Raw genomic sequence first — 25,016 nt, forward strand, 5'->3', positions numbered from 1 at the left:
CAGCAGTCCAGCCCTTCGAAATCCGTTGGTGATCGTGGATGTTTTCACACTTTTCCACGCTGGCAGAATCCACTGGTGGAGTTGGGCATAACTTGCTTTTCGCAAGTTTATCGCCGCTCATCATCCACGCCTCCTGCTGAGCGCTACTTTGAAGTTTGTTTTTTGCGCTACTTGTACGGCACTATGTTGCCTGGCGGATGGACATGTGACCAACATACCACTCTTGAACCCCGATACTGTGTGTCTGATCACATGCCCTTCCGCCAGGCAACGTAGTGCCGTACAACAGCGGAACAAACAAAACAAATCCTCTTACGATATCACAAAAATCATGGACAATCCATAGAAAAGCCGCACCTGACTAAAAGCCGCAGGGTTCAAAGCTTGTGCAAAAAGTAGCGGCTTATAGCCCGACAATTACGGTAATAGTCATTTGAAAAGGAAAAAGTCAGTCTGACCTTGGTCCTGGACCGAGAGGAAGGCCGAGCATGAATAGTGATCATAAGAAAACAAAAAAGGTAAACTGGGGACAATCCGAGCTAACTCCGCTATGCCTGGTGTGCTGTGTGATTTTTCTAATGTGAAACATGCTGTGGCTCCAAAAGGTTGGGAAATACTGACCTAGAGCATTTTCATGGACTGTGTCTGAGATTAGAGACGTTTTTTATACCCAAATTTGAGCCTGGTGGACACTGAGAAGTCAGAAATGAAACAAGCATATTCATTCATTCGTTTTTTGTCTGTACAGGAAAGCGAGTCAGTAATTATAATTTGCCATCTTAATCAAAACATAATAATTTGCTTGGATGGATAACATTATATAATAAAAATAATTTTATTTTATCATTAAAATACCATTCTAGTTAAAGAACATGCAAACACTGGTGCATTAGGCATCACAGAAGCATTAATGTTAATTTAGGGCAGCTGTTGCAATAACTTGGATGATAAACTTGGATGATTTTTGTGTGATTTCTTTATCGCTATCATAACTTCCTCACATTTCTGTAATCTTCAGAGCAACAGCATCAACTGTGGGGAGACCTCGTTTGAATATAGTGTCTGTTATTCTGTCCACCCTGTCATAAAACTGTCTCTGCTACCACATTTATTGTCCCTTAATTATTTAGAGTTCAGGTGAATAATTAGGGCTACACTAACAGTCTTCTTATCCTCCTTCATAACTTGGGCTGAAATGGGGAACAGAGTCTCTCCCTTTCTAATTAAGACGACAGATTCACTCAGTTTGCACTAATGGTGGCGGTGTCAGGTACGGTCCTGCTGCTCTCGTCATAAAGTGATGAACTGAAACCTTCATGTGGAGTCATAACAGGGGTTCGAAAAGCATTTAGTAAGCGATGCCTCATGGCTGCCTCGGGACAGATTTGGGTGAATTCAGCACAGCAGACAGTAAAAGCAAAGCAACAGGAGGGGTCGGCGACATCTGCGTGACCAACCTGGTAAGATCAGCCTGCTGCTGGAGCTGCTCCTGCACTTTACGGCAAACCTCGCCGGCGGTGTCGCAGACTTTGCCGACCTTGGTGAAGAGGGCTGCGATCTTGTCGCTGCGGAGAAACCCAGCAGCTCGTCTCTTCAGCAGGTGACCCAGGCAGGCCTCGATGGCAGCTGCAGGGACAGGAGGCAGCTGAGTTAATACTGACAAGGCAGGAGAGCAACCAGAGGAAAGTATACACAAAGTGGAGGAGAAGAGATAACAGCTCAATTTTGAATTGAAGGATATCAGCAAGAAAGATGGAGACCGACATAATTATCACATTAAATGAAATAAAGCCTGAAAAGCTTGTGGTCAGCACAACCAAACACGCCACATGGCTGAGACGATAGCATTTTTATCAGCTGAACACTGTTATAGTCTGTTCTAGTGTTTGTATCTCTACGCTATCCACTCAGTCTTGTAGCACTGAGCGCTGACGTGGCAGCACAGAGGAAGATTGTGCTGTTCCAACAATAAATAAAGTGTTTTAAAGTGTTAATGTATTTTTTTTAACTTTATGTACTTGATAAATCTTTATTGATTCATAAAACAAAAAAAAGCAGGACTGCAACAGCGACCAGGCTATCAAGGCAGCGGGTAGAGAGAACATTAGGGAGGTGGCTTGCTGTTAGCAGTGCCTGTGAGTACACTGATTGCGGATTGTCTAATTACTACTGACTCAAAGTTATTTGAACAGAGACAAACTTGTTTTTGAAAGAAATGGCAGACAAAACCTCATTTTCACATTTCCGTGTGATGCCATATCTGGCTCAACTGTGGTTTGGTTTATGTGGCCCAGGCCCATAGAAAACAGGTCTGGCTCAGATCCGGCATCAAGTCGTAATGAAAGGAACCCGATGAGCACAAACATGTTCTGTTACAGTCGTGGAAAATTTGTCTTCTTTTGATTTTGCTTTCATCCTTTAATGGCAATTTCCAATCAATGTGGAATTATCAAAGATTTTCCTCTGAACTGGAAAGTGGTAACTCTGCTAATTATTAAACATGCAGCTGGTTTGAGAATATAAAACTACATGTGTCATTTCTCTGCAAGTGAGCTGCACAGCAGTGTTTATGTGCACATGGGTGCTGCTGCAGCTGACCTCTGATTTCCACCTGCAGGCTTTTATAGATAAAGTTATTAGTGAAACACCCTGACATATTTAGAGGGTTGCCGGCGGTAACCTCAGCGTGCAGCTGCAAGATGACTATGTGGAAGAACAAATGCATTACGAACAGGACATTAGTATATGAGCTGAGGCACAAGTACAGAAGGGCACTGACTCATATGCAGAAAATGAGGGAGAAATTGAGGTAAACAGTCTCTTCCTAGCTGTGACCCATCCATTAGCCGTCTCCCTCCCTCCCTCTGTAATTGCTGCATTAGAGCTCAGCCATAATGAGCTTTAGGGCTGATGTTGAAAGCAAGATTGTGACACAATTATTTCAGCCAAAGCAAACAGAGAATTTAGCTCGTACTTACTCGGAGACTGTTTTTAATACGCAGCATGTTTTATTAATGCACCGTCATTCCAAATAAAGGTGTCTGCAGATGCTCTGGATCCAAATGAGCTTCAGTGTAAATATACAGAAGCCACAAAGATTATATTTATTAAAAAGCCCATCTGAAATATGTAATTCATGTCGGGTTTCAGCACTTGTGGTTCTCTGCTTGCTTTTGCTCCGTGAGGTGAATCTAGCAGATAATATTACAGACCGACAACAATGTTATTCTCTGCGATGCTGGGAAAAACCTGCTTTATGGGTGCAATCGTCTGCTTTTATTGCTACTCTAGGCACCTTAGAGGGTTGCTCAGAGGCTTGGAGATTTTCACTCACAAAGCTGTCTGTACAGTATATTCACAGCAGCTTCAGTCTGGCAGATTAATACATTAGCCTCTGGGGACGTCTTGCTGGTAATACTTTCTCGTGTAAAATTGTCCTTTATCCTATTAGAAGAGGATCGCCAGGATTAGCAGCAGAAGAAGAAGTGAAGGTTTGCAGGGAGGGAATATTGATGCACGGTTGTTTCTGTGGAAACACAAGAATTGAGGACAGGATGCAAGCAGCTCTCCCACGGGAGGAACCGCACCCAGCATCAGTTCATCCTGCTGCCTCTCCTTACAACTGGCCTGCTAATTCATGTTCTGGGTGTCTGTGGCTCTGATGAATCATCAAATCCAAGCTATTACGCGAATAATTAGCATCATTCTAGGGCTATGGAAGAAAACACTGTGAAATAAGTGCTGCTGGGACCACAGAGCAGTGGAAAGCTCGTTTCAATACTACCAAAACATGCTCGCCATGCAAAATGTTTTCATTTTGGTTTAAAACATTCGCCTAATCCTTAGAGTCGCCCCTTCGACACCTCTGCTGATAACTCTAGATTTATGACAAGCATAGCTGTGTGTGGTTTTTCAACGCCAGTTTAAAGATCCAGCTGTCCACGTTGGTCATTCAGAAATCCACCATCCCACATTATTAGAATATTTCCTAATATCAATGAAAAAGTATTTTAAAATACAGAAATGACCAACAATGCACTAATTTACACACTTAGTATGTTGAGTCCATGAATTACTGGATCAGTGTGGCGTAACATGGAGGCAATAAGCAGGTGTATCTGGTAGGCCAGTTTACAGGCACCATCAACCCTGGTGGGTGGGCCCTGCCAGGTGGCTGGCCACACCTAGGATGATGCCACACACCTGCAGCTGATTGGCCTCGTCTGGAGGGAGTTACTTTAGAGCACAGGTGTTGAACCCAGGCCTCAAGGGCCGGTGTCCTGCAGGTTTTAGATGTGTCCTTGATCCAACACAGCTGATTCAAATTGCTACATGTTCTCCTCAGCATGTCTTGAAGTTCTCCAGAGGCCTGGTAATGACCGAATCATGTGATTCAGGTGTGTAGACCCAGGGTGAGATCTAAAACCTGCAGGACACCGGCCCTCGAGGCCTGGAGTTCCTCAGCCCTGCTTTAGAGAGTGGCTGAGCTCCCATCAACGTGGGATTGTTGCGTGAGGCTACCCGTCAATTTTCTCCACAAAGCTTTTCATGGAAGTATGACATCCTGGTAACGGGCTGCACTGACTTTGGACTGAATAAAACACAGTTGACCAAACACCATCGATACCAACCAAAGACAAAGCACACCAACTGTTCACACACTGTGGAAACTTCTCACTGGTCTTCAAACACTTTGAACTCTGTGCCTCTCCTTCAGACCCCTGGAACTTAATTTACAAATAAAATGCATCTAAAAAGAGAAGTTTTCTATTTATTCCACTACTTTTGACATTGTTCCTGGCTCGGGAGTGGTTTCATATTGGGAAAGCAACAGCTGTGTAGTCAGTCACGATGCACAGACACCAGTCTCACATCGCTGTGAACTTCTTCTAACTTCATTCACTTTTCTTGATAATCTTCTCAAGGCTTTAGTATTTTATTTTATTTTCTGAATTTTTGATACGACACTCTGTAAACAGCCAGCCCTTCAGCAATGACTGTGGCTGCGTGTGCTGAACTAGACCGACGGACACGTGGCCCCCTCCTGATTTCAGTTTTTTGCATATTTGTCACACTTAAATGTTTTAGATGATCAAACAAAATGTAATATTAGACAAAGATAACCTGAGTAAATGTAAAATGCACTTTTTCACTAGCCATACCTACAGCTGATAGCTCCCAGACAGATGTGTGTGTGTGTACATGTTTGGACATCTTTGTGAGGACAGATGGCGTGATGCTATACTTGTGGAGACCAACAGTCACTTATGGGGACAAATTGTCCGTCCCCATGAGTTTGAAGACATTTTTGAGGCTCAAAATGTGATTTTAGCATCAGGGTTACAGTTAGGTTTTGGTTAGGTTTAGGCTGAGGGTTAGGCATTCATTTTTGATGTTTAGGGTCAGGGGCTAGGGAGAGCATTATGTCAATGAGATGTCCTCACCAAGATATGAAAACAAGTGTGTGTGTGTGTGTGTGTGTGTGCACATGGCTGGAAACCCAGTATCATGGCAAAATATGCAGACATGCTGGTCCACCGTGTCCATTTCACGCTATTCCTCTCCAAAGTGTGAGATGTACACGCATGCATCACCAGCAGGAGGAGATAATATGTTTAAAGCCAAGAAGTTAAAATAAATAAATAAATAAAAGCCAGTAGTGATCAAAAAAAGTATGAAATACATTCAAGGGTCATTAATCACCAAAAACATTGAAGCTCAGCAGCGAATATGTATTTACATGTAACCGTGTTAATGTCTGTTTAAATGTTTTCCATCACTTTGTAAGTAAACACCTGAATCTCACACATTGTTATCTTTGCTTGTTTTTGAGGTCCAGAAAGAGTGTAAACATGACAACGTTCAGATTTCTCTGCCCAAACATTAGGAACAGCTGTGACATTAAATCTTAGGACAAAGTCCATTTACCAGAAACAGCATGCCAAAGTCGTCAAGCACCATCTTCAGGTACCAAGCAACCAGGAAACACACACACAACAGATCTAAAGGGATGGTTAGCAAGCATATGGAGCTGAAATACAATTAATATAAACACTATGAAACATTGAGAGAAAAGGTTCGAATGCAAAATACAACAATGAGTTCACAGCAAGGGCGTAGATTTGGCATGGACGGAAGGGACATGTCCCCACCAATATCCAGCGATTATTGAATTGTCCCCACCAATAATTTGATCTCTGCGAGTAAAGAAATCAAACCCGACAGAAAGAAAAAACGATCTGTCAGCGTCTCATTCACCCAGCGGTGCAGAAAGAGTTGAATTACGTTCTCGACTGGAGTCCTACGTCATGTGACAAATATGGCCAATGTGATTGGCTGAGCCTTTCAGGGAGCTCTGTTTAGTTTTAGCATAACGTGTTTTGGAAACTAACTGCACAACAGGCAGCACTATTAGTTCTCTCAGTCTCAGAGCAGCATTTCTAATTTTGATTGAAACTGTCAGAAAACGGCAGCCTTGAGCAAGCCAGGATATTAGTTTACAGAGGCTGTTAAAGTTATATGTCTAACGTTAAATGTTGGTCACACAATAATTTCATCCTAATGGCACTGACATATTCATAGGGTTCATTTTTGAGACAAAATGTCATGAGGTAGTCATGATTTTGCAAATATTCCACCTTGTAGTGCAGTTTGCACAAGTTGTTTTAAAAATGCACTCAGCCTACAAACATTACTGACGAGTCAAGATCTGCACGAAGTGACAGAAACACTGAAGCAGCTGCACATTTTATTCTTATTGTCATGTATGTCCTGTTTGTCAGGTGACAGAACCAACACAAAGCTCAGAGAGGAATGGTTATACAAGATCACAGGTGGAATTGGATGATGACTTGATGGTTCATGACTGTATTTGAAGCACATGTTGACTGCATGTATGTGGAATGTCTCACTGTTATTTGTCAGGTGACAGAGGCAGCTCTGCCATGTTGTAGCTCGGACAGAGGTGAAGAGGCGAGGTCACAGGTGACTGACTGATGAGTTGGTGCTATAGATTAACTAGTATTTATTATCATGACAGTTGTTAGGCTGCTGATGTAAATTGATTCATTAGTGTATATTTGACAAAGAATCTGAATTGACATGTCTCACTTTTTATATGGCACGAATCAATGTGTTATTTTATCAGGTGGCAATATGTCGTAGTGCAGTCAGAGGGGAAGAGCCAGGGACAAACATGAGGCACATCAAGCACAGAATAATAATTTTAATCTGAGGATAAAACACAGGTACTGAGGCTGAAAGAAGCTTCAGTGCTCTCAGAAGACTAAAAACAATGCTGCTGTATGTCCACCAGGAAAAACTGGACAGTATAGATGTAAAACAAATATGCCAGCAGTTTATCTCAGCTAACGAGAGGAGCAGGCATGTGTTTGGCTCCTTCACATAGTGGACATTGAGTTGTTGTGTGGGACACCAGTAGTTCATGTTGCTGTAACAGTAGTTCATGTTTAGAATAAAAACTCCCAGCTCACTGATCTGATCGGGGCAATAGTGCCTAAAATGTTGTATAATTTTGCTGAGAGATCTTTTACTCTGTGGTCATCTTAGACGAGTAGTTTTATGGACAAAAACCACCAGGTCATTCAGTGTTCCCTTAGTGCTAATGTGTCAGAGATGTTGGTGTAACTGAAGTAATGTTGTTAAGTCCTTAAAGTCATATTCTTTTATTGTCACACTCTATTCTTATTTTTGTATGATACCTGATTTATATGGAATATGGCTGAAGTAAACTAAAGTCTAAAATACTGTTTAATAGTAATTTAACATTATATAATTCACATATAAAACTATGAATTGTAATTTTAAATGGTTTAAAAGCATGTAGAATAGCATATGTAGGCAAGTATATTTCTCCTCTTTTTATTAAGAAGAAAGACAAAAAGGGAAAAAACGAAACAGGGCAGGTTCGGTGGTTGAATCATCCGTCCCCACCAAAGCCAAAACCAAATCTACGCCCTTGGTTCACAGTACAAGAAAGCCTGTGTGAACTGAGTGCAGAAGCAGCCGTCTCACAGGCTCAGCTTCAGTGCTTCGAACACCACGACTCATCTGCAGTTCAAGAAGGACGTGACTTCCTGAGGAGCACAGTGACACGCTGCTGTTCCCAGCACTAAATCGGGAAGTTTAAGCTACAGTAATGACTCTCGCTCTTATTCTCCTCTGCATATACGGTACGCCTACTTTCATTTGATTCTTTTGCTCGTGCTGCAGGCAGCACTGCACACTGTTACACTTTAGTTTGCTTCAGTTTGACCCAAACTACATCCCATCAATTTGAGCTAATCTCATTGTTTTGTCCCTCACGATGAAAGCACTTCATCTCAATCAGTTAGATCACTCAGTATCTTTGGTTTCAGATGTGAGCAGTACATACAGCATTTACACAAGTTTACTTTCTGTTTATTTATATTTGTGTTCTTTAACAAAGAAAATATACTGAGTGTCTTCAGGGTAGTGGCAGGCAGCTCTGGAGCTATCTCCACTGAATTCATTAGAAGATCTAATGAAGGCAAAAGTTAATTAGTGCCACTTGTCTCCCATCAGGTCTGTCACCGTCTGATAAACTCAGGTCTCCTCTGTCTGCTCTCACACTGTCTCACCTTCACTCTATACATTTAACATCATTGTCTGTTTGAGGCACCGCTGCAGACAAATTTGCTGCATGAGTGTCACATTTACCTCAAAGAAAACAGGAGCTGAATCTAAACGAATCCATTAAAAGTTACAAAGTTACACGAAAGAAAACAACTAATGTATAAGGTGGCACTAAAAACTTGTATGAGATGTAAAATGAGTCTTTGTCAGTGGAGGCTGGTCGGTCTGATGCCCGAGGTTGAGCATGTAACCCCCCTCAACCTCTGGGCAACGCTTTCCATCGCATGGCGATTTGAAAAGTTGGAGGCAATTTCCAAGCGATCAGCAACATGTTGCAATAAGAGGCCTCTGACTCAGCACTTCACTTATGGGATTTAATATTTTGGCATCTGAGTTATCATTTACAGATTTTGGTTATGATTTGAGTTTTGCTCAATAAGATCAAGATGCCTCACTGTGTAGTCTTTATGTAGTTCTTGATATCTCGCTTGGCTTTCTGTTTGTTTCTTAGTCTTAGTTTCTGGTTCTGCTCTCGGTTATTGTTTATATACTAACTCGGTGTTAGCCCCCCCCCCCCCCCCCCCATGAGTCTTGTCAAGTCTCTGTCTCTGTGTCTGGTGTTTAGTAACTTCCTGTTTTATTTTCCCAGTCTCTTGTCTTGTGTTTAGTTTTGTCTCTTTAGTTTGACTCTGATCACCTGTTTTCCTCCAGCTGACTTTTGTTTCCCCAGTTAGTCTCCTGTGTATGTAAGGCCTGAGTTTACATGTGTTCTTGGTTCTGGCATCATTTGTCTTCCCAGTTTGTGTAGCTGTTCTGCCTGAGGGTATCCCTGTGTCTGTCTTCAGTCTGAATTTACGGACTTTCTGTTGGAATCTTGTGAAATCACGAAAAATAAAGGTCAGTTTTTCATCAGCATTCAACATGACAATTTGCACCAGTCAGTGCAACTCATCTGTGATGATGGAAACACCCAGAGGCTAAAATTAAAATGAAGTCGGTAATTTTTCTAAAGCACTGTGGGACTGTGCTGAAATTAAGGTTATGTTCATTAAGTGATTACTTCAAGAGAAATCTGACTTCCTGTTATAACTCTCAAACAGGAAACGGTTTCACTAATTTAACAGATCTTCATTTGTCCTGGAGAACTTGTTACTCTATAAAAGGCCTCCATAAACCTGGAACATCGTACTGTTTGTCACTGATCGAGGAAAACGGGAATAAAGCTGACAAAAAGCTCTGTTGAGCCAAATATTCCTTTAACCTTCGAGAGCAATGATTTGAAGACTGTCGCCACAGATAAAGTTTTAACCATCAGAGAAAAATAATCACAGTCGTGCCAGTAAGTACAGATCTCTCTCTGCCTAATAATTAACGCTTACATTTTAAATGATTAATCTATCTTTCTAAACAGGATACATACTACAGGCTTTTAAGGTGGCGGTAATCAAACCATTACTTAAAAAGTCTTTACTTTGCATTTTTATAAAGCGCTTTTCGAGACCCCTCAAAGCGCTTTACAACACCACTATTCTTTCACTCTCACATTCATACACTGGTGGAGGCAGCTACAGTTGTAGCCACAGCTGCCCTGGGGCAGACTGACAGAGGCGAGGCTGCCATATTGCGCCATCGACCCCTCTGGCCATCACCAGTAGGCGGTAGGTGAAGTGTCTTGCCCAAGGACACAACGACTGAGACTGTCCGAGCCGGGGCTCGAACCGGCAACCTTCCGATTACAAGACGAACTCCCAACTCTTGAGCCACAATCGCCACTGTCAGCTGCTCCAGCTAATTATACATCAAACCCTCTTTTATTTTCAAAAACTGGTGAAAGAATAGTTGTCAAACAGTTAAGTGATCATTTACAAAGGATGTTTTATCTGAGGAGTTTCAGTCAGGATTCATAGATAAACCAGTGGACCTGTGCTTGTCCTGTTAGACCTCAGTGCAGCGTTAGCAGTGATACAGAGATCACACCGTTAAAGGTACTGAGCTGTAGTGTCTGAATCACATCTATCTGACAGATGTGAAGAGTGTGTCTCACACAAACATTAGTTACAGAATATCACAGGTTAGCTTCTTTTTTCATTGACTCCATGTTGAGAATTGAATTTAAATTCTTTCTCTTCACATACAAAATCTCAAATAATCCACATCCAATCTTAAAGATTTCATTTTAAATGTCTTACTTACTCAATAGTTTATTTAAAAGTTCTTTTATGGGACCAGCTCCTAGTTTGGATTGGAGAGACAGACGCACGCTCTACCTTTAAAATTAGACTTAAAACTTTTCTTTTGGATTAAGCTCAGGTGACCCTGATCAATCCCTTAGCTGTGCTGCTGCTACATCATTTCTCTCCCTGTGAGCTTATACAGCACTACTGTATGTAATCATTAGTAATGATTAAACTCTGCTTTCTGCTTTCCTAACAGCCCAACTGGTCCAGGCTGTCAGCTGCCCCTCTTTGAGACTGGTTCTGCTGGTTTCTTCCTGTTAAAAAGGACGTTTTCATTCCTGCTGTTGCTAAGGGCTTGTCACAGTGCATCATGTGATTGTTGGGGCTTCTGTCTAATATTGCAGGGTCTCTACCTCACAATACAAAGCACCTTGAGGAGACTGTTGCTGTTTAATTGCATTGAACTAGACTGAATAGGGGACTCGGGTCACCTGGTTGGCAGCTACGTGTATTCTGGTTATAAAACGATATAAAAGCAAGATTGCCGTTGCAGTGGTAGCTGTGTGCAGATTGCTCATTTTGTAATTAAATTGCCATCCTGCAGCAACTGTGTCACTGTTTGTGGGGGAACTAATGTACTTGTGTACTTGTCTACAGTGTCCAGCACTGTTTTCCACAGTGTTACTGTAGCACCACACACTGACTGTGGGTGAGGATCTCGTACGACACAGCTTCAAAGGACTGTAACTCTTCAACCACTCCATACAGCCGATGCTGCTTTCATAGCTAAACTGTAAAATACATCTTGGACGTCCATTCAGCCTAAAAATACTGAGTTGTGATTTTTGGTCCATGTTGCTCAGCCCTGAACCTGAACGTGAACCACGTGAAGCCAACTAGCTGCTCTCTAAACTAGCGTTTTTTAAATCAGCTGCAACTACAACAGGTTGCTGGTCATTTCACAGGAGGCGTGCAAGCATCTAACGGCGTTTGCTGTGTGGGATGTGTACACAATAATATTATATATTTGCATGAATGTGTAAACTCTGATTGATGACTTTAATAATGCTGGTAGCCTTAGGCCTGACAGATGACACACAGGTTAGATGTCTGTGTCACTACTGTGCATCTGTCGTAATTACAGATCATGTTTAAGTATGTGTGCGCTGGGCAGACCATTTATTACTGGAGTTCAGCAATAACTGGTGGTGGATTGTCTCATACCTTCATGCCATAAAACCATCTCTGTTGATGAAAACAGCTTATAGTGAAGTGTTTTAGGTTTCTTTAAATAAATACAACAGAGTTTGAGCTAATCCAACAATCCCAGGTGATTTCAATACTAACCTACATCAGCTGATGGATGAGGTGCCTCCAACTGGCCAACTGCATACACTATATTTGCTATCTTCCATCTTTGGATTCACTTAGTCTGGCTAACTCAGGGTTTCCTCTGTGTGTTCATGTGAAAGACGTGCTGCTGGCTGCCTCTGACCAATCACAGTTACAGAACAGAGCAGCTGATTTGATGAAGGAAGATAAAACTGTAGTGTGGGAAAATATGAAGAGATTAAACACATAATGAAAGCAATACTGCTGCTGCAGACAAAGCAGGAAAAACACTGTGTACTAGTTTAGTATTAAAGGACTGAATGATGGTGTGATCACATTAAGGGCTACTATGTTAGTAAAGCTATTAGCTATTTGAACCCGATTTGCCTTCACTCTGCGCTCCATCTCATCCCAAACCATCTCCACTGGGTTTAGGTCAGGTGGCTGTGGAGCCTGGAGGTGTGTTTGGGGTCATTGTGCTGTTGGAAAATAAATGATGGGATGGCATGTGGCTGCAGGATGCTGTGGTGGCCATGCTGGTTCAGTGTGCCTTCAGTTTGGAATAAATCACCAACTGTGAAACCAGCGAAGCCCCCCCACACCATCACACCTCCTCCTCCATGCTTCACAGTGGGAACCATGCATGTAGAGACCATCGTTCACCTTTTCGGCACAAAGACACGGCAGGTGGAGCCAAAGATCTCAGATTTGGACCCATCAGACCAAAGCACAGATGGTCTAATGTCCACTCCTTGTGTTTCTTAGTCCAAACAAATCTCTTCTTGTTGCTTTTCCTCAGTCGTGGTTTCTCAGCAGCTATTTGACCGTAAAGGCCTGATTCACACAGTCTGCTCTGAACATGTAGAGATGTGTCTGCTACTGGAGCTCTGTGCGGCATCTATCTGGGCTCTGATCTGAGCTGCTGTTAACGATTTCTGAGGCTGGTGACTCGGGTGAACGTATCCTCAGCAGCAGAGGGACTCTTGGTCTTCCTTTCCTGGGGCGTCCTCATGTGAGCCAGTTTCATCGCAGTGCTTGATGGTTTTGCGACTGCACTTGGGGACACATTCAACGTTTTAGCAATTTTCTGACTGACTGACCTTCAGTTCTTAAAGTAATGATGGGCTGTTCTTTCTCTTTACTTAGCTGTTTGGTTCTTCCTATAATATGAATTCTAACAGTTGTCAAACGAGGCTGTCAGCTGTGCACCAACCTGACTGCAGCACAACACAACTGATGGTCCCAACCCTATTAAGAAGAAAGAAACTCCACAAATGAGCCCTGACAGGCTCACCTGTGAGGTGAGGCCATTTCCGGTGACTACATCATGAAGCTCATTGAGAGAAGGCTGAGCGTCTGCAAAGCTACTTTGAGGAATCTAAAATATCAAACATAATTAGAGTTGTTTATCATTTTTTTCTTTGCCATATATAGATATATATTCCATATATCTTCATATATTTGATGTCTTCAGTTTGTAGAGTAGTGAAAATAAAGAAAAATCATTAAATGAGAAGTTGTGTCCAAACTTTTGGCTGGTAGTGTACTACATAATCTTACTACCAAGCACTGACTGTTTCTTTCACACAGCCAGTGCCATATATAGGTAAAGTTAATAATGCCACTGTTAACTATGCACAAATACAGATATGATATTTCCAGCCTGACGCCTGATATAAACGTAACGCCAGCTATTTTAATCCACTTCTAAGGCTCTATACCTGTGTGACTTTATGAGTCACGTTGCTGCTGATGAAGCAGGTGCAGTCAGAAAAGTAAAAGCAAGATAGTGGCGGACAGTGATGAAACAACACAGACAGATGGAGGAGACTGAAAGGCAGAAATAGCACAGAGAGATGAAAAATGGCAAAGACGAGAATGACTTCACCACAGAAGATGGGAAGCACTTGCTCTTTCCTCCCACTCACTCCTCGTAGTGCCCAGTTCTCACAAGGAAATCACGTCTGCTGCCAAACAGGTGACAAAGCAGCAATTATGCAGCAATTTCTGCCGCTCTTCTGGACAGTGTTTGTGGCAGCAAATGATCTCAAATAAAAGTCGTGATCAGACGTGGAGGAAAGAAAACGTCATTGTTTACCTTAAGAGTTTATACAGATATCGTTGTGCAATTTAAATCATGTAAATATTTAGTATTTCAGTTCAAAATAAAAGAAAGATGGTGCCATAATTACACCTACACTGGGTGCTGGTTTACACCACAGCTCAGTGCTGCGTCACAGGAGGTTTTTGCCACTTTGCACTATTTACGTGTTCTGGAAATCCTTAAGCTGTTATCAGTGCCCGTGTATATGTATGTATATATGTATATATATATATATATACATACATATACACATATATATATATATACACATATACATATATATATACACATATATGTATATGTGTATATGTATGTATATGTATATATATTTATTTATATATATATATATATATATATATATATATATATATATATATACACACATATACATATACATACATACATATACACACACACACACACATATACATATATATATATATATGTATATATATGGTGAGATTTTCAGTGTGAGCTATTGTAATTATTAACAGATTGATTATTAAAAAAAATTATACAAAAAGTTTACAAACTATAAGATTCACATTTAAAATCTGAATTTGTGAGCACAGCAAAGTGATGTATGTTGGTGTCTAGTGTGAAACGAGGAATCTTGTCCCTTTCTTGTCTGATAAAGGATTTTAGCTGCTCACGAGTCCCGTGTCTTTGCCTTCTTTTCCCTTCATGATGCACCAGATGATGCAGATGATGAGATTTTCCACTGAGGAACATTATTCTGAAACTGTTTCACAATTTTGTGAACCTCTGCTCATTTTCAACTCTGGGAAACTCTGGGAAATACTAAATGTCTCAGGTTTCTGTGTTTAAAAAAAAACGGTTTATGAAATCTGCAAATCGTCATTTTTATTAACATTTCACACAGCGTCACAACATTTTTAGAATTGGCTTTGAATAGCCTCAACATTAAGGAAAAGGCACTGTGAGCCAGGACAGCAGCAGTGAAATGATGCTGCTGTGAGCTGGTATTATTTGCCATGAAGATGAATGTGTCCTGGAAAGACAACAAAAGAAACAGTGTTGCAGTGAGTCTCTGCAATATCTGCTTCCTACAGGTGTGGATGGATTGTGGATGCTCCTAAAACTGTGAAGAGGATCGGGGTCTCTAAATCGGCTCAAACAGATTTGGTGTAATTCGACTCAGTCTCCTGAGGATTCGCTTCTCCGTGGCTACTGCTTCCTAGTCTTCTGTGTAAGGTGTGAGGAGGTTGGGAGAAAGCGGGGAAAGGGAGAGCCTGCTAGGGTCAAGGGGTCAGGCGGGTTGGCATGGAGACCAACCTGCATCTGTTTCTAACTAAAATGAACCGTTGCAGGGATAGCTGTGTGCAGAGCTACAGACATAGCAGACCCTTTTCTGCACTAGCTGAGCTGCAACCTTGGCTTTTTCAAGCTGTGATCAAAGCTTTTCAAATAAAGAGATGCAGCGTCTGCTATGATTAAGACTGCAGTCCAAGTTACATGATGCAGCAGATGTAGAAGGGACAGGAAGGTTCAGGGCAGGGCTTCAAATGTAATTGCAACTTAGGTGAGTTGAATGCAGGCAAAAAAAAAACAAAACCCTGAAGTTGAGCAGGATGCAAAATAGAAGAAAAGCCGAGGGCACAAATACCCGTGCCACAAGTATGAAAGTCTTTCTACTTTGATACTTTCCAGCTCAAATTCCCCGTCTCTTGCTCGCTGCTTCCCACCTTTAGCATTAGAAATGTAAAGTACCCGCACTTGAGTAAATATTTTTCTGACAGCGTTTCAGTTTTACACTTATCTTAACACAAATTTTCAAATCAGGCTCATTACTTTAGGTTTAATGGATCTGAGGGACTTTTTCACTTCTTCAAACATCAAACCGAGCTAAGCCTCGATGAAGGTAACAATAATACAAAGACCAGTTCTGTTGGTGCCTCCATCACTGGTATCCCACACGAAGAGTAATCTATGTCTCATTTTTTTAGCTCTATGCTCTGGGGTTAAAGGGGATCCGGATGATCTGAAACAGCATATTTGCTTATGTCCATAAGATCCATCTAACCTCGTGCTACAGAAAAGACGTGAGGATAAAGCAGGTGACATTTCAAGGGTAGCAGGTCATTTCAAAAGCAATGTTTCTGATGGTTAGGCTACATCAAGATGACCTTGAATTTAAGGCGATGATGCTTAGATTCATTCAGTGAATTCAACCTTTATATTAACTGTATTCAGTCTAATATGCAGGCAGTATAAACAGTATACTGTCAGTGTAGTGAGTGGAGATCAGACAGATGGTGAAATACAGGGTTACATGTCGTTGAATTCAGTTGTGTAAATCCACAGAGCTGTAAACCTCAGCAGCAGGAGGTCAGCTGATCTCAGCCTGTACACGAAACTCTTGTTTCTGTTTGGGTGTGGGAGTTTAAAGAAAAGAGTTTTTATTCCCATGTCCATTATTATTTTAATATTACGTTAATATAGCACGAGGTTGAATTAGCTTTGCAGAAAAACAGCTGGTGGAAACGTCCTTCAAAGAGCTACTTTTTACATTCTTACTCTGAGTACATTTCAGAGCCTGTACCTTTTCATTTTTACTACTTAGATTACTTTTTACTACTTAAATTAAATTAGTATTTCAGTTTTTACATGAGTATTTTCTTTAACTTGGTAAATGGCCTGTATTTGTATAGCGCTTTACTTAGTCCCTAAGGACTCCAAAGCACTTTACACTACATTCAGCCATTCACACACAGGTGATGGCAGCTACATTGTAGCCACAGCCACCCTGGGGCGCACTGACAGAGGCGAGGCTGTCGGACACTGGCGCCACCGGGCCCTCTGACCACCACCAGTAGGCAACGGGTGAAGTGTCTTGCCCGAGGACACAACGACCGAGACTGTCGGAGCCGGGGCTCGAACCGGCAACCTTCCGATTACAAGACGAACTGTCAACTCTTGAGCCACGATCGCCGACTTCAGTTTACATGTTAATGTTTTTCAAGCTCACACATTCATTATATGGAAATCTTCGGTTTCATTGACACCATAAAAACTCATCTTAAAGCCTTTAATCTCTCACAGACATACACACACTAACAGTGTTATGTGTGCGTGTTTCAACATTATCTTCTTGAGATTCACACTTCCTTCTCCACGCTTTCTCTGTTGTGCTGTCCAACACCTCCTCTCTTTGTTCGTGCAGTCACACAGTGAGTTTTAATAAACTTTATTAAGGAAACAACAGTCCAACTTCAGATTCAATGGACGGTATGCACGAGGTTTAGGCTGCAAGACAAGAGAAACTTATAGGCTATTTTTGGTTTGTATATATGCACACACACACACATATATATATATATATATATACATAGATAAAATCTGTTAGAATCTATAATACTGGGGTTAATATCTTTGGCCTGCAGACTGGAGCAGCCAGGGATTGAACCACCAACCTTGCGATCAGCATATGACCTGATGACCTGCCCAGCCTCCTGACCTACAGCCATTCTAATTATTCATACCCATAGTAATTAAATTATTCTCGATTATATACACCCTATGATCTGCTCATATCACCCCAAAAATATACCTCGTCTGCAATGCGATGTAATTCGCCGATTTCCACCATGAATAACTTCCTGCGGTGTCGTAGCAGCAGGCTGGCATTTTTTCAGAGCAGTTCTTCTCTTAGCAGGTTTCATGTCACATTGCACAGATGTGCTCATTATGTGTGGAGTGAAGCACCAATCATGGTGATTGTCAGACAGAGTTGGAACTGATTAAGCACTGAAATAATATGAAGGCTGCTCCGTCTGTGTGCACACCGGGGAGTGCAGCCTAACAAAAAGACCCAACCATACGAGAGTATCAGGTCTCTGCTGAGGGTGCTTGATACTCAGCTGTAGCTGCTACCATGCTGCATCCTGAGCAGACTGTTTTGGAGGCTGTGGAAGGAGCTTGACATCACGTGGCTGTTGATAGAAGCAGTTATTTGCACAGATACTGTATCATTGTTACCTCGGTGGGATTATTTCTCCAGAGAACAAACAAATCAGCTTGCAAATGATGCTGAAAAAAGCCCTCAGATCATTAACTTACATGCATACTACATGCAAAGTGTGAAGTACTGCAAAAGTAAACAAAAGTACTACACTGAAAAGATTCCATAAGTACAAATCTGCAAGTATAATGAGCAAAATGCGATTAAAGCAAAAGAAGTGCAGAAATCTATTATTAGTTATCATGTTGCTAGTTTTGCGGCTTCCCTGGATAGATTTTCTGTAATATGCTCCTCTGGAAAAAGCTCATTACATTTCCTCTTTCTGTTGCAGTTTATTTTTGTGAATAACATTTTAGTTTGAGTGTGTCACTAAGTACTGGTAGGACTGACAGCAGAATGGCTGCTTTACGAGTAAGGAGCAAGCTGCACTGTATCATCTTGCATAAGCAACACTGTGAGCTTTCAGACACCGTGCATGCTGCTGATATGAGATATAATGTAACAGGAAGTTTGTGAATGGCAGGCCTGCCACAAGTACATGTGCAGTTTGCTGAGCATCTGTCAGTCAGTGACGCCCAGCGCTGCTCTTTCTTAAAACATGCTGTCAGGATTCCTGAATTTATGAATCATCTGAATTTGTGAGTCCGGCTGTCTGTCAAAACGAGTTAATTTGCTAATGTTACTTTTAAAGCCTCACATTCAATGTTCTAGTCCTTTCTTGTGTGGTGTTTCCATTACTGTCCACCCACTGTGGAAGGTAGAGAGTCCGTGTTGTTCGCGTGGGAGTGAGAGAGGTTGCAACCGGCTGCCAGCAGAGAGGAGGAAAACCACGGAGGGATTAAAACCAGCAAGGCAGAGGTGAGAGTGGGTATTGGTTCTCACAACCCCAGGCCTCCCCCGTTGCTTACTGCATCTCAACACACGGTCAGGATTCCTGATGCCAGTTTGCCCAGATAAGCTTTATTCATGCCTCTGAATAAAGTCGGAGTAGGAAACACGGGATATCCATCACAAGGGACAAATCAGGAGAGCTGACAAATGTTTAAGAACAAAGAATAGTCAGATACACTAACACGTGTCGGTGCTTTGCTGGGCAGAGAGGAGACTGAGAAACCAGTGCAGAAGGTGCTGAACTGAACATCCCATCACCATTAAAACCATATCTGATGTTCGTCAGAGTCTAATAGAAGTGCACGCACACACACACACTAACGTTATTACACTTGTTCATTCATCCATGACCCAAAACTCTCAGAAACAATAGAACGGAAACATGTTATTGTTTGCAGATATGTTTAAAAAAAGCCTCGTTCTGGAACTTTGAAATGTCTCAAAATAGTTTAGCCATCAGTCCCACTGTGCTCTCTGTATATTACTTATGTGCAGTGTTGGGCAAGTTACTTTGAAAAAGTAATTAATTATAGTTAGCAGTTACTTCTTCAAAAAAGTAAGAGTAAGAATTACAAGATTCTAAAAGTAATTAATTACTTGAAAAGTAACTATTGCGTTACTTTAAAAAAAACATTTAACCCTCTGAGGTCCAGGTCATAATTGGCCATTTTTAACTACTTTTGATTTTCCCTCCACATTTCACCTTTACAAACTATTAACTTTGCATCCTTTTCAGCACAACCTCACGTGTCTGAATTTACAGTCATGTTTTCATTTTGACAAACTGTATTAACACAAGTCAAAGGAGCTTGCAAAGAAAAGCGTCTGGACTTCTTTAAGTTACTTGAAGACGTTTCACCTCTCATCTGAGAAGCTTCTTCAGTTCTGAACTGAAGAAGCTTCTCGGATGAGAGGTTTTTTTTCATAATTATTTATTCTGTAATATGTTGCATACAACATGCTTTTCATTTTAAATAAATGTTCTTAATTCCAAACCAGTCCCTTGGTTTTTTTTTTTGTTAAATTATAGGACTAAAGCTGTTACCTGTAAATTTAAATCATGTTTTTATTAAGTACTCGGTATCGGTATCGGCGAGTACTGAAATGCAAGTACTCGTACTCGTACTCGTTTCCAAAAAAGTGGTATCGGTGCATCCCTAGTTTGTAGGGTTACTGAAGTTGGGCTAGCTGGTATATAATGATGTGCTACGTGATTGCTAGCGACACCGCTATGTTAGCATAACATAAACACAGTGAAGCTGGAGGATGAACGCCAACTTTTTCCCACTCGATAAAAGTTAACGTGAGGGTTCCCGATGGTTAGAGACAAATACAGTCGCATGGCAGGATGCTGTAAACGGACCAAACTTCAGTCAGGAGAACAACTGAGATAATCCATCCACAATACGAGGTTAGTCATTAATATACTGCAACAACATGGGAATAGAGCAGCTGTGAGAGAATACAGCATTAATGAATCAATGGTACGGAAGTGGAGGAAGCAAGAAGAATGAGCTGACTAAAGTTTGACTTTTGTTTCACTTCCCATATGGAAAAGATATATATAAATCTTATAAAGTTTGTATCTGTCTTGTGTGAAACTTGTATGAAAAGCATACAAGAGTGAAAACAGATATAAGATCCCTTGAAAAATTATATAATGAAACTTGTATGTTTTGGATACTTACTAAAACAATATATGAAAGTAATGAGAAAGTGGCCACTTTCATGAGTAAATCATGTAAGTTTTTACTATTTCTTTTCCATATGAGTTACTGAGCCTTTCAATCCGGTGCGCCTTATTAGGGATGGGTATCGAAACCCGGTTCTTGTTGAGAACCGGTTCCCACTGTTTCAAATCCTTGGAATTGTTTGCCATTTTTGCAAACGATTCCCTTATCGATTCCAGTCGCCCCGAATGACGTCGCCACGTTGCGGAGCGTCATTTACCTGGCAGGAAACATGGCGGCTCAAACGCTCAAAAGTTTGGTCATACTTTACGAGAACGGATGACAACAGGGCAACTTGCAATACTCGCAAAGTAGATATTTCATTTAAGGGAGGAAACACTACGAATATGCAAAAGCATTTGCTCACAAAACACGCGATGACCTTAAATGAATGTCGTGTTTTTAATTCCGCTCCGGACTCGTGAATCTCAACCCAGCAGCAGCGGTAACGTTTGCACGTCCTCTCCCGTTAATGCGGCAGGTAAATAATCAACTAACAGTGCATATTATGTTAGCGCGATCTGCCTTATTACAAAACCTGCCATTACTGTGCATTTAGGTGACCATGATGAGACAGACAGAGTCTGGCTCAGATGCTGGCAGTTCTCGCTGCAGTCTACCGGTAGCGTCTCCTTTCAGGCCAGGATAGACGAATGTCACCGAGCAGTGACTCAGTTTATGGTAAAAGGCTTGCACCCATTTGCCACAGCAGATGCCCCGATTTTAGATAAGTGAATGTGTTTAATTGTAGGCAGGGACATTACTGGATATTCTTGTGTAATTGCTACAGAATAATTTATGTTATACTTTGTTATTGCTACAGGAGAATATTTATTTTATTATTTTACATTTACAATTTTTTTACTGGGGACCCTGTGACACCCCATTGAAGAGCCGTAGGCTGGATCTCTTAAGATCTCACTGTTGGGTTTGTAAGGCCATGTTACTCCTAAATTTCTATCTTGTTCAAAGAGAAGATATAAAACAAAGTTCTAAGCTAATCGACCTTAGTGTTCTCCTTTTTTAAAAAGAATCGATAAAGAATCGAATCGTTAAACAGAATCGAAAATGGAATCGAAATCGTGAAAATCTTATCAATACCCATCCCTACGTATTATGGTCCAAAAAATACGGTATAACTTAGCACCTGAGAGAGGCTGGTCACAACCGGATGGAGGATGAATGCAGCCAAATATGGAGAATCAAATACAAAGACAAAGAGTCTAAATATCTATAACAAATCTATCTTTACCTACCTTTATATGTATCTTTGACACACAGTGGACTAAATTTCCTCTTTCCTCTTAATTAAGTGTGAAAAACGTGAATTGGTCTAAATGTAATTCTTTGACCAATCAGCATGATTGAGGAAACCTTGACAGCTAGCATTTGAAATCTAAACATTTTTTATATTTATAATTAATCTTTTGTTTTTACATTGTTATTTCGATTGTTAGTTTAACGGGAATAAAAAAAAAAATTAAATATAATTTTAGCAGCCACTAAAATGTAAAGGGCAGCCGCTTTGTTTCCCACCAACAAAAAACCATAACAGTGCACTATATGTGTCCAATGAACGGAAAACAACAGCTGTCTTTAAAAAGGGACGTTTATGTTAAGAAAGGCAGTGTGATCCCAGTTTGTAGTTAATGGGCCAAACGATGTTAAACCAGTCCGACTGCCCTTACACGTTCATGGTTTATCACCTCAGATCTAATGTGCCTCCCCAGGAGCTGACAATGCTGTGCAGTCACATGTGCATGGCCATGCATGTGTGCGAGTGTGTAACAGTCTGTGAAAGAAGTCCTCCTATATGATCTGCTGACCTTAAATTGATTTCCAACAGAATTTAAATTAGCAAATGCTGTTTGGGCCCCTGAGGTCCCATCAGTGAAATAAACCTCAACAATGTTTTTTTTTCACCGCACACTTTTCCCTTACATATAACGTGACGAGCAGCGGAGGAGGCGATGTGTGGAGCGCCTGAATCAATATTTCATCAGCCTGTGCTGTCCTGTGCTCAGAGACGGGGCACATCAGCGAGGAGCGTGCATGATGGAGCAACACTGTGTTTCGGCGTGTTGTTCTGTGAATACTCATGGGACAGAAAAAGCATCGCAACATCTTCCCCCTGAATTTGCATTCAGATGGTCGTCTCGCAAACCTTTTCCAGCTGTGAAAACAACAAAGTGCACACTGAGACTTTAATACGTGAAACGTGGTCGAATTGTTTCTGGAGCACGATTATTTCACTACAATACATGAGCCTGATTAAATGTGCTGGAAAGGCCGCAGATCAATAAAGTGCAGACGAGCACTAATATCATGAACGCAGTTTTATTTGTACTGCAGTAAAAACGAGTCACCTGTGGTGCAAACCTTATAATTTAGCAGTTACATTCAAAAGGCGATAATGTTAATATTTCCTTTTGGTTATTCAAGACTTTCTGAACGTACTAATCAGCCAAAACATTAAAACCACTGACAGCTGCAGTAATCATCTTGCTTTTCTGTGAAATCTTGGTTTGCAGTATTTATTTTGATACAAATTTGACAAGCACCCCCCCCACCCGCTGCAGTAACAGCAGTTTCCCCAGCAGGCCAAAAGCTTTGTGATATAAGTAAAGAGATAAAACCTGTCTGTGTTTCAGCAGAATCACAACACTGCACGACATCATTTTCTTGATAAAATATCAAATTGCAACAGCAGAGCAAAATAAATGTGTTTGCTAATGTATTCTTTCCTTTGTTCAACTGTAATCTGGAGCCTTTTAACACTTCCCACTACTCCACAGATAACATTAAACATTAAAACACGTCTAAGAAAACAAGAAACGGACCTTTTTCACTCAGTAACATCAGAATACAGGCAGAAAGCTTTTTTCTGTAATTTATCCCACATTTAAAACAGATATGAATTTGTTTTTATGTTTTTATCTGTTGTGGGTGTATTTGTGCTTTATATCAACTTGTACTCTAATTCTAATGAATTGGCTCGATCATATGACAACAACATCTAACCATGTAGGCCCTGTTTGCCTACGTGGTAGATGGCTGACTTTGCCAAACCTTAACAGGTAAATGAGTAAAGTCAGAGGTTAAAGTGAGATTGAGCTGGTGGGGAAACGCTAAGGTTGGTTGTGGCGGTGCAGCGTCGTGACACTGCAATCATTTCTGTTGTGAGCTAACATGGCTGAGCTGCTACAGAGGTGTAACTGAGTGACTCTAATCATCATTAACACCTGAATTTGAACTGATGTCTGCTACACTGTTGCACTGATGATGCATATCACAGCGACGCTGCACTACTGGAAAGTAATCAGAGTAGTGTTTCATGTGCTGAAGTGACACTAATTAAAAACTGATTGACTAATTATAGTATAATTTCATACATTTTTATTTGATTAATCTTTGTCCAGTTTTCTTACTCTACTAATTCAATAGGTTTGTTAGACATATTTATTTGTTATATTTAACTTTACAAAGTGTGGAATGTATTGTTTAAGCTGGGCCTGATGTTATCTTCCATATCACGATTAATTCCCAGTCATTTCCACAGAGTGAAACACAGAGCTGTTTCATTAACCAGTCAGTGACCGACAGCAGCACATATACAAATGTATCCAAAGCCAAAATATTAGTTTTATATTTTCAGTGAAAAAGGTTGCATCACTGAGCCGCTACATACCAGCAGATATCTGTGTCGTACAGTAAACAGCGGCAGCTTTCTAAACAAGCGAGTTAGCCTCAGCTAGCGAACTGCTCTTTGGTCTAAATCACTTCTGGCTCTTAATAAAAGAAAAAGCACAGGCAGTGACCACAATAGTAACCTTTAGACTATTATATGCAGAGTCCACAAATGATACATGTGGATCAAAAGTTCAAGACCACCAAAACGGCCCGAAATCACATTTTGCGTTGTTGGATCTTAATAAGGTTCAAAGTAGAGCTTCAACATGCAGCAAGAAGACAAGTTTTCTTTGCCTTTGCCATCAGAGCATCATGACAGTGTGACTGCCTGACAGAAAATGACAGTGAATCCACATTTGTGCACAGATTTGGCCTTTTAAAGGCACGTGGTCCTAAACTTTTGATCAGCTGTAAAACAGCCTGTTTCAGTTTAAGTGTTGTTTTCAATAAATGCAATGAATTGATTGACTGAAATCAAATTAATCAATCATTTG

At 41.0% G+C, this 25,016-nt stretch overlaps 1 protein-coding gene across 3 annotated transcripts in view; it reads right to left on the reverse strand.

The window, feature by feature from the left end:
- Window positions 1-25,016, reverse strand: part of sgsm2 (small G protein signaling modulator 2) — a 94,868-nt gene that overhangs the window by 36,432 nt on the left and 33,420 nt on the right. For all 3 annotated transcript variants that reach the window (XM_084949913.1, XM_084949912.1, XM_084949914.1), the window contains exon 3: window positions 1,458-1,626. In XM_084949913.1, the coding sequence (XP_084806039.1) occupies window positions 1,458-1,626 (169 nt within the window). The remainder of the gene's footprint in view (window positions 1-1,457; window positions 1,627-25,016) is intronic.

Source organism: Perissodus microlepis, chromosome 14 (genome assembly GCF_051167445.1).
Source record: "Perissodus microlepis isolate ML-2025 ecotype Zambia chromosome 14, ASM5116744v1, whole genome shotgun sequence".
In the NCBI taxonomy this organism is placed as follows: Eukaryota; Metazoa; Chordata; class Actinopteri; order Cichliformes; family Cichlidae; genus Perissodus; species Perissodus microlepis.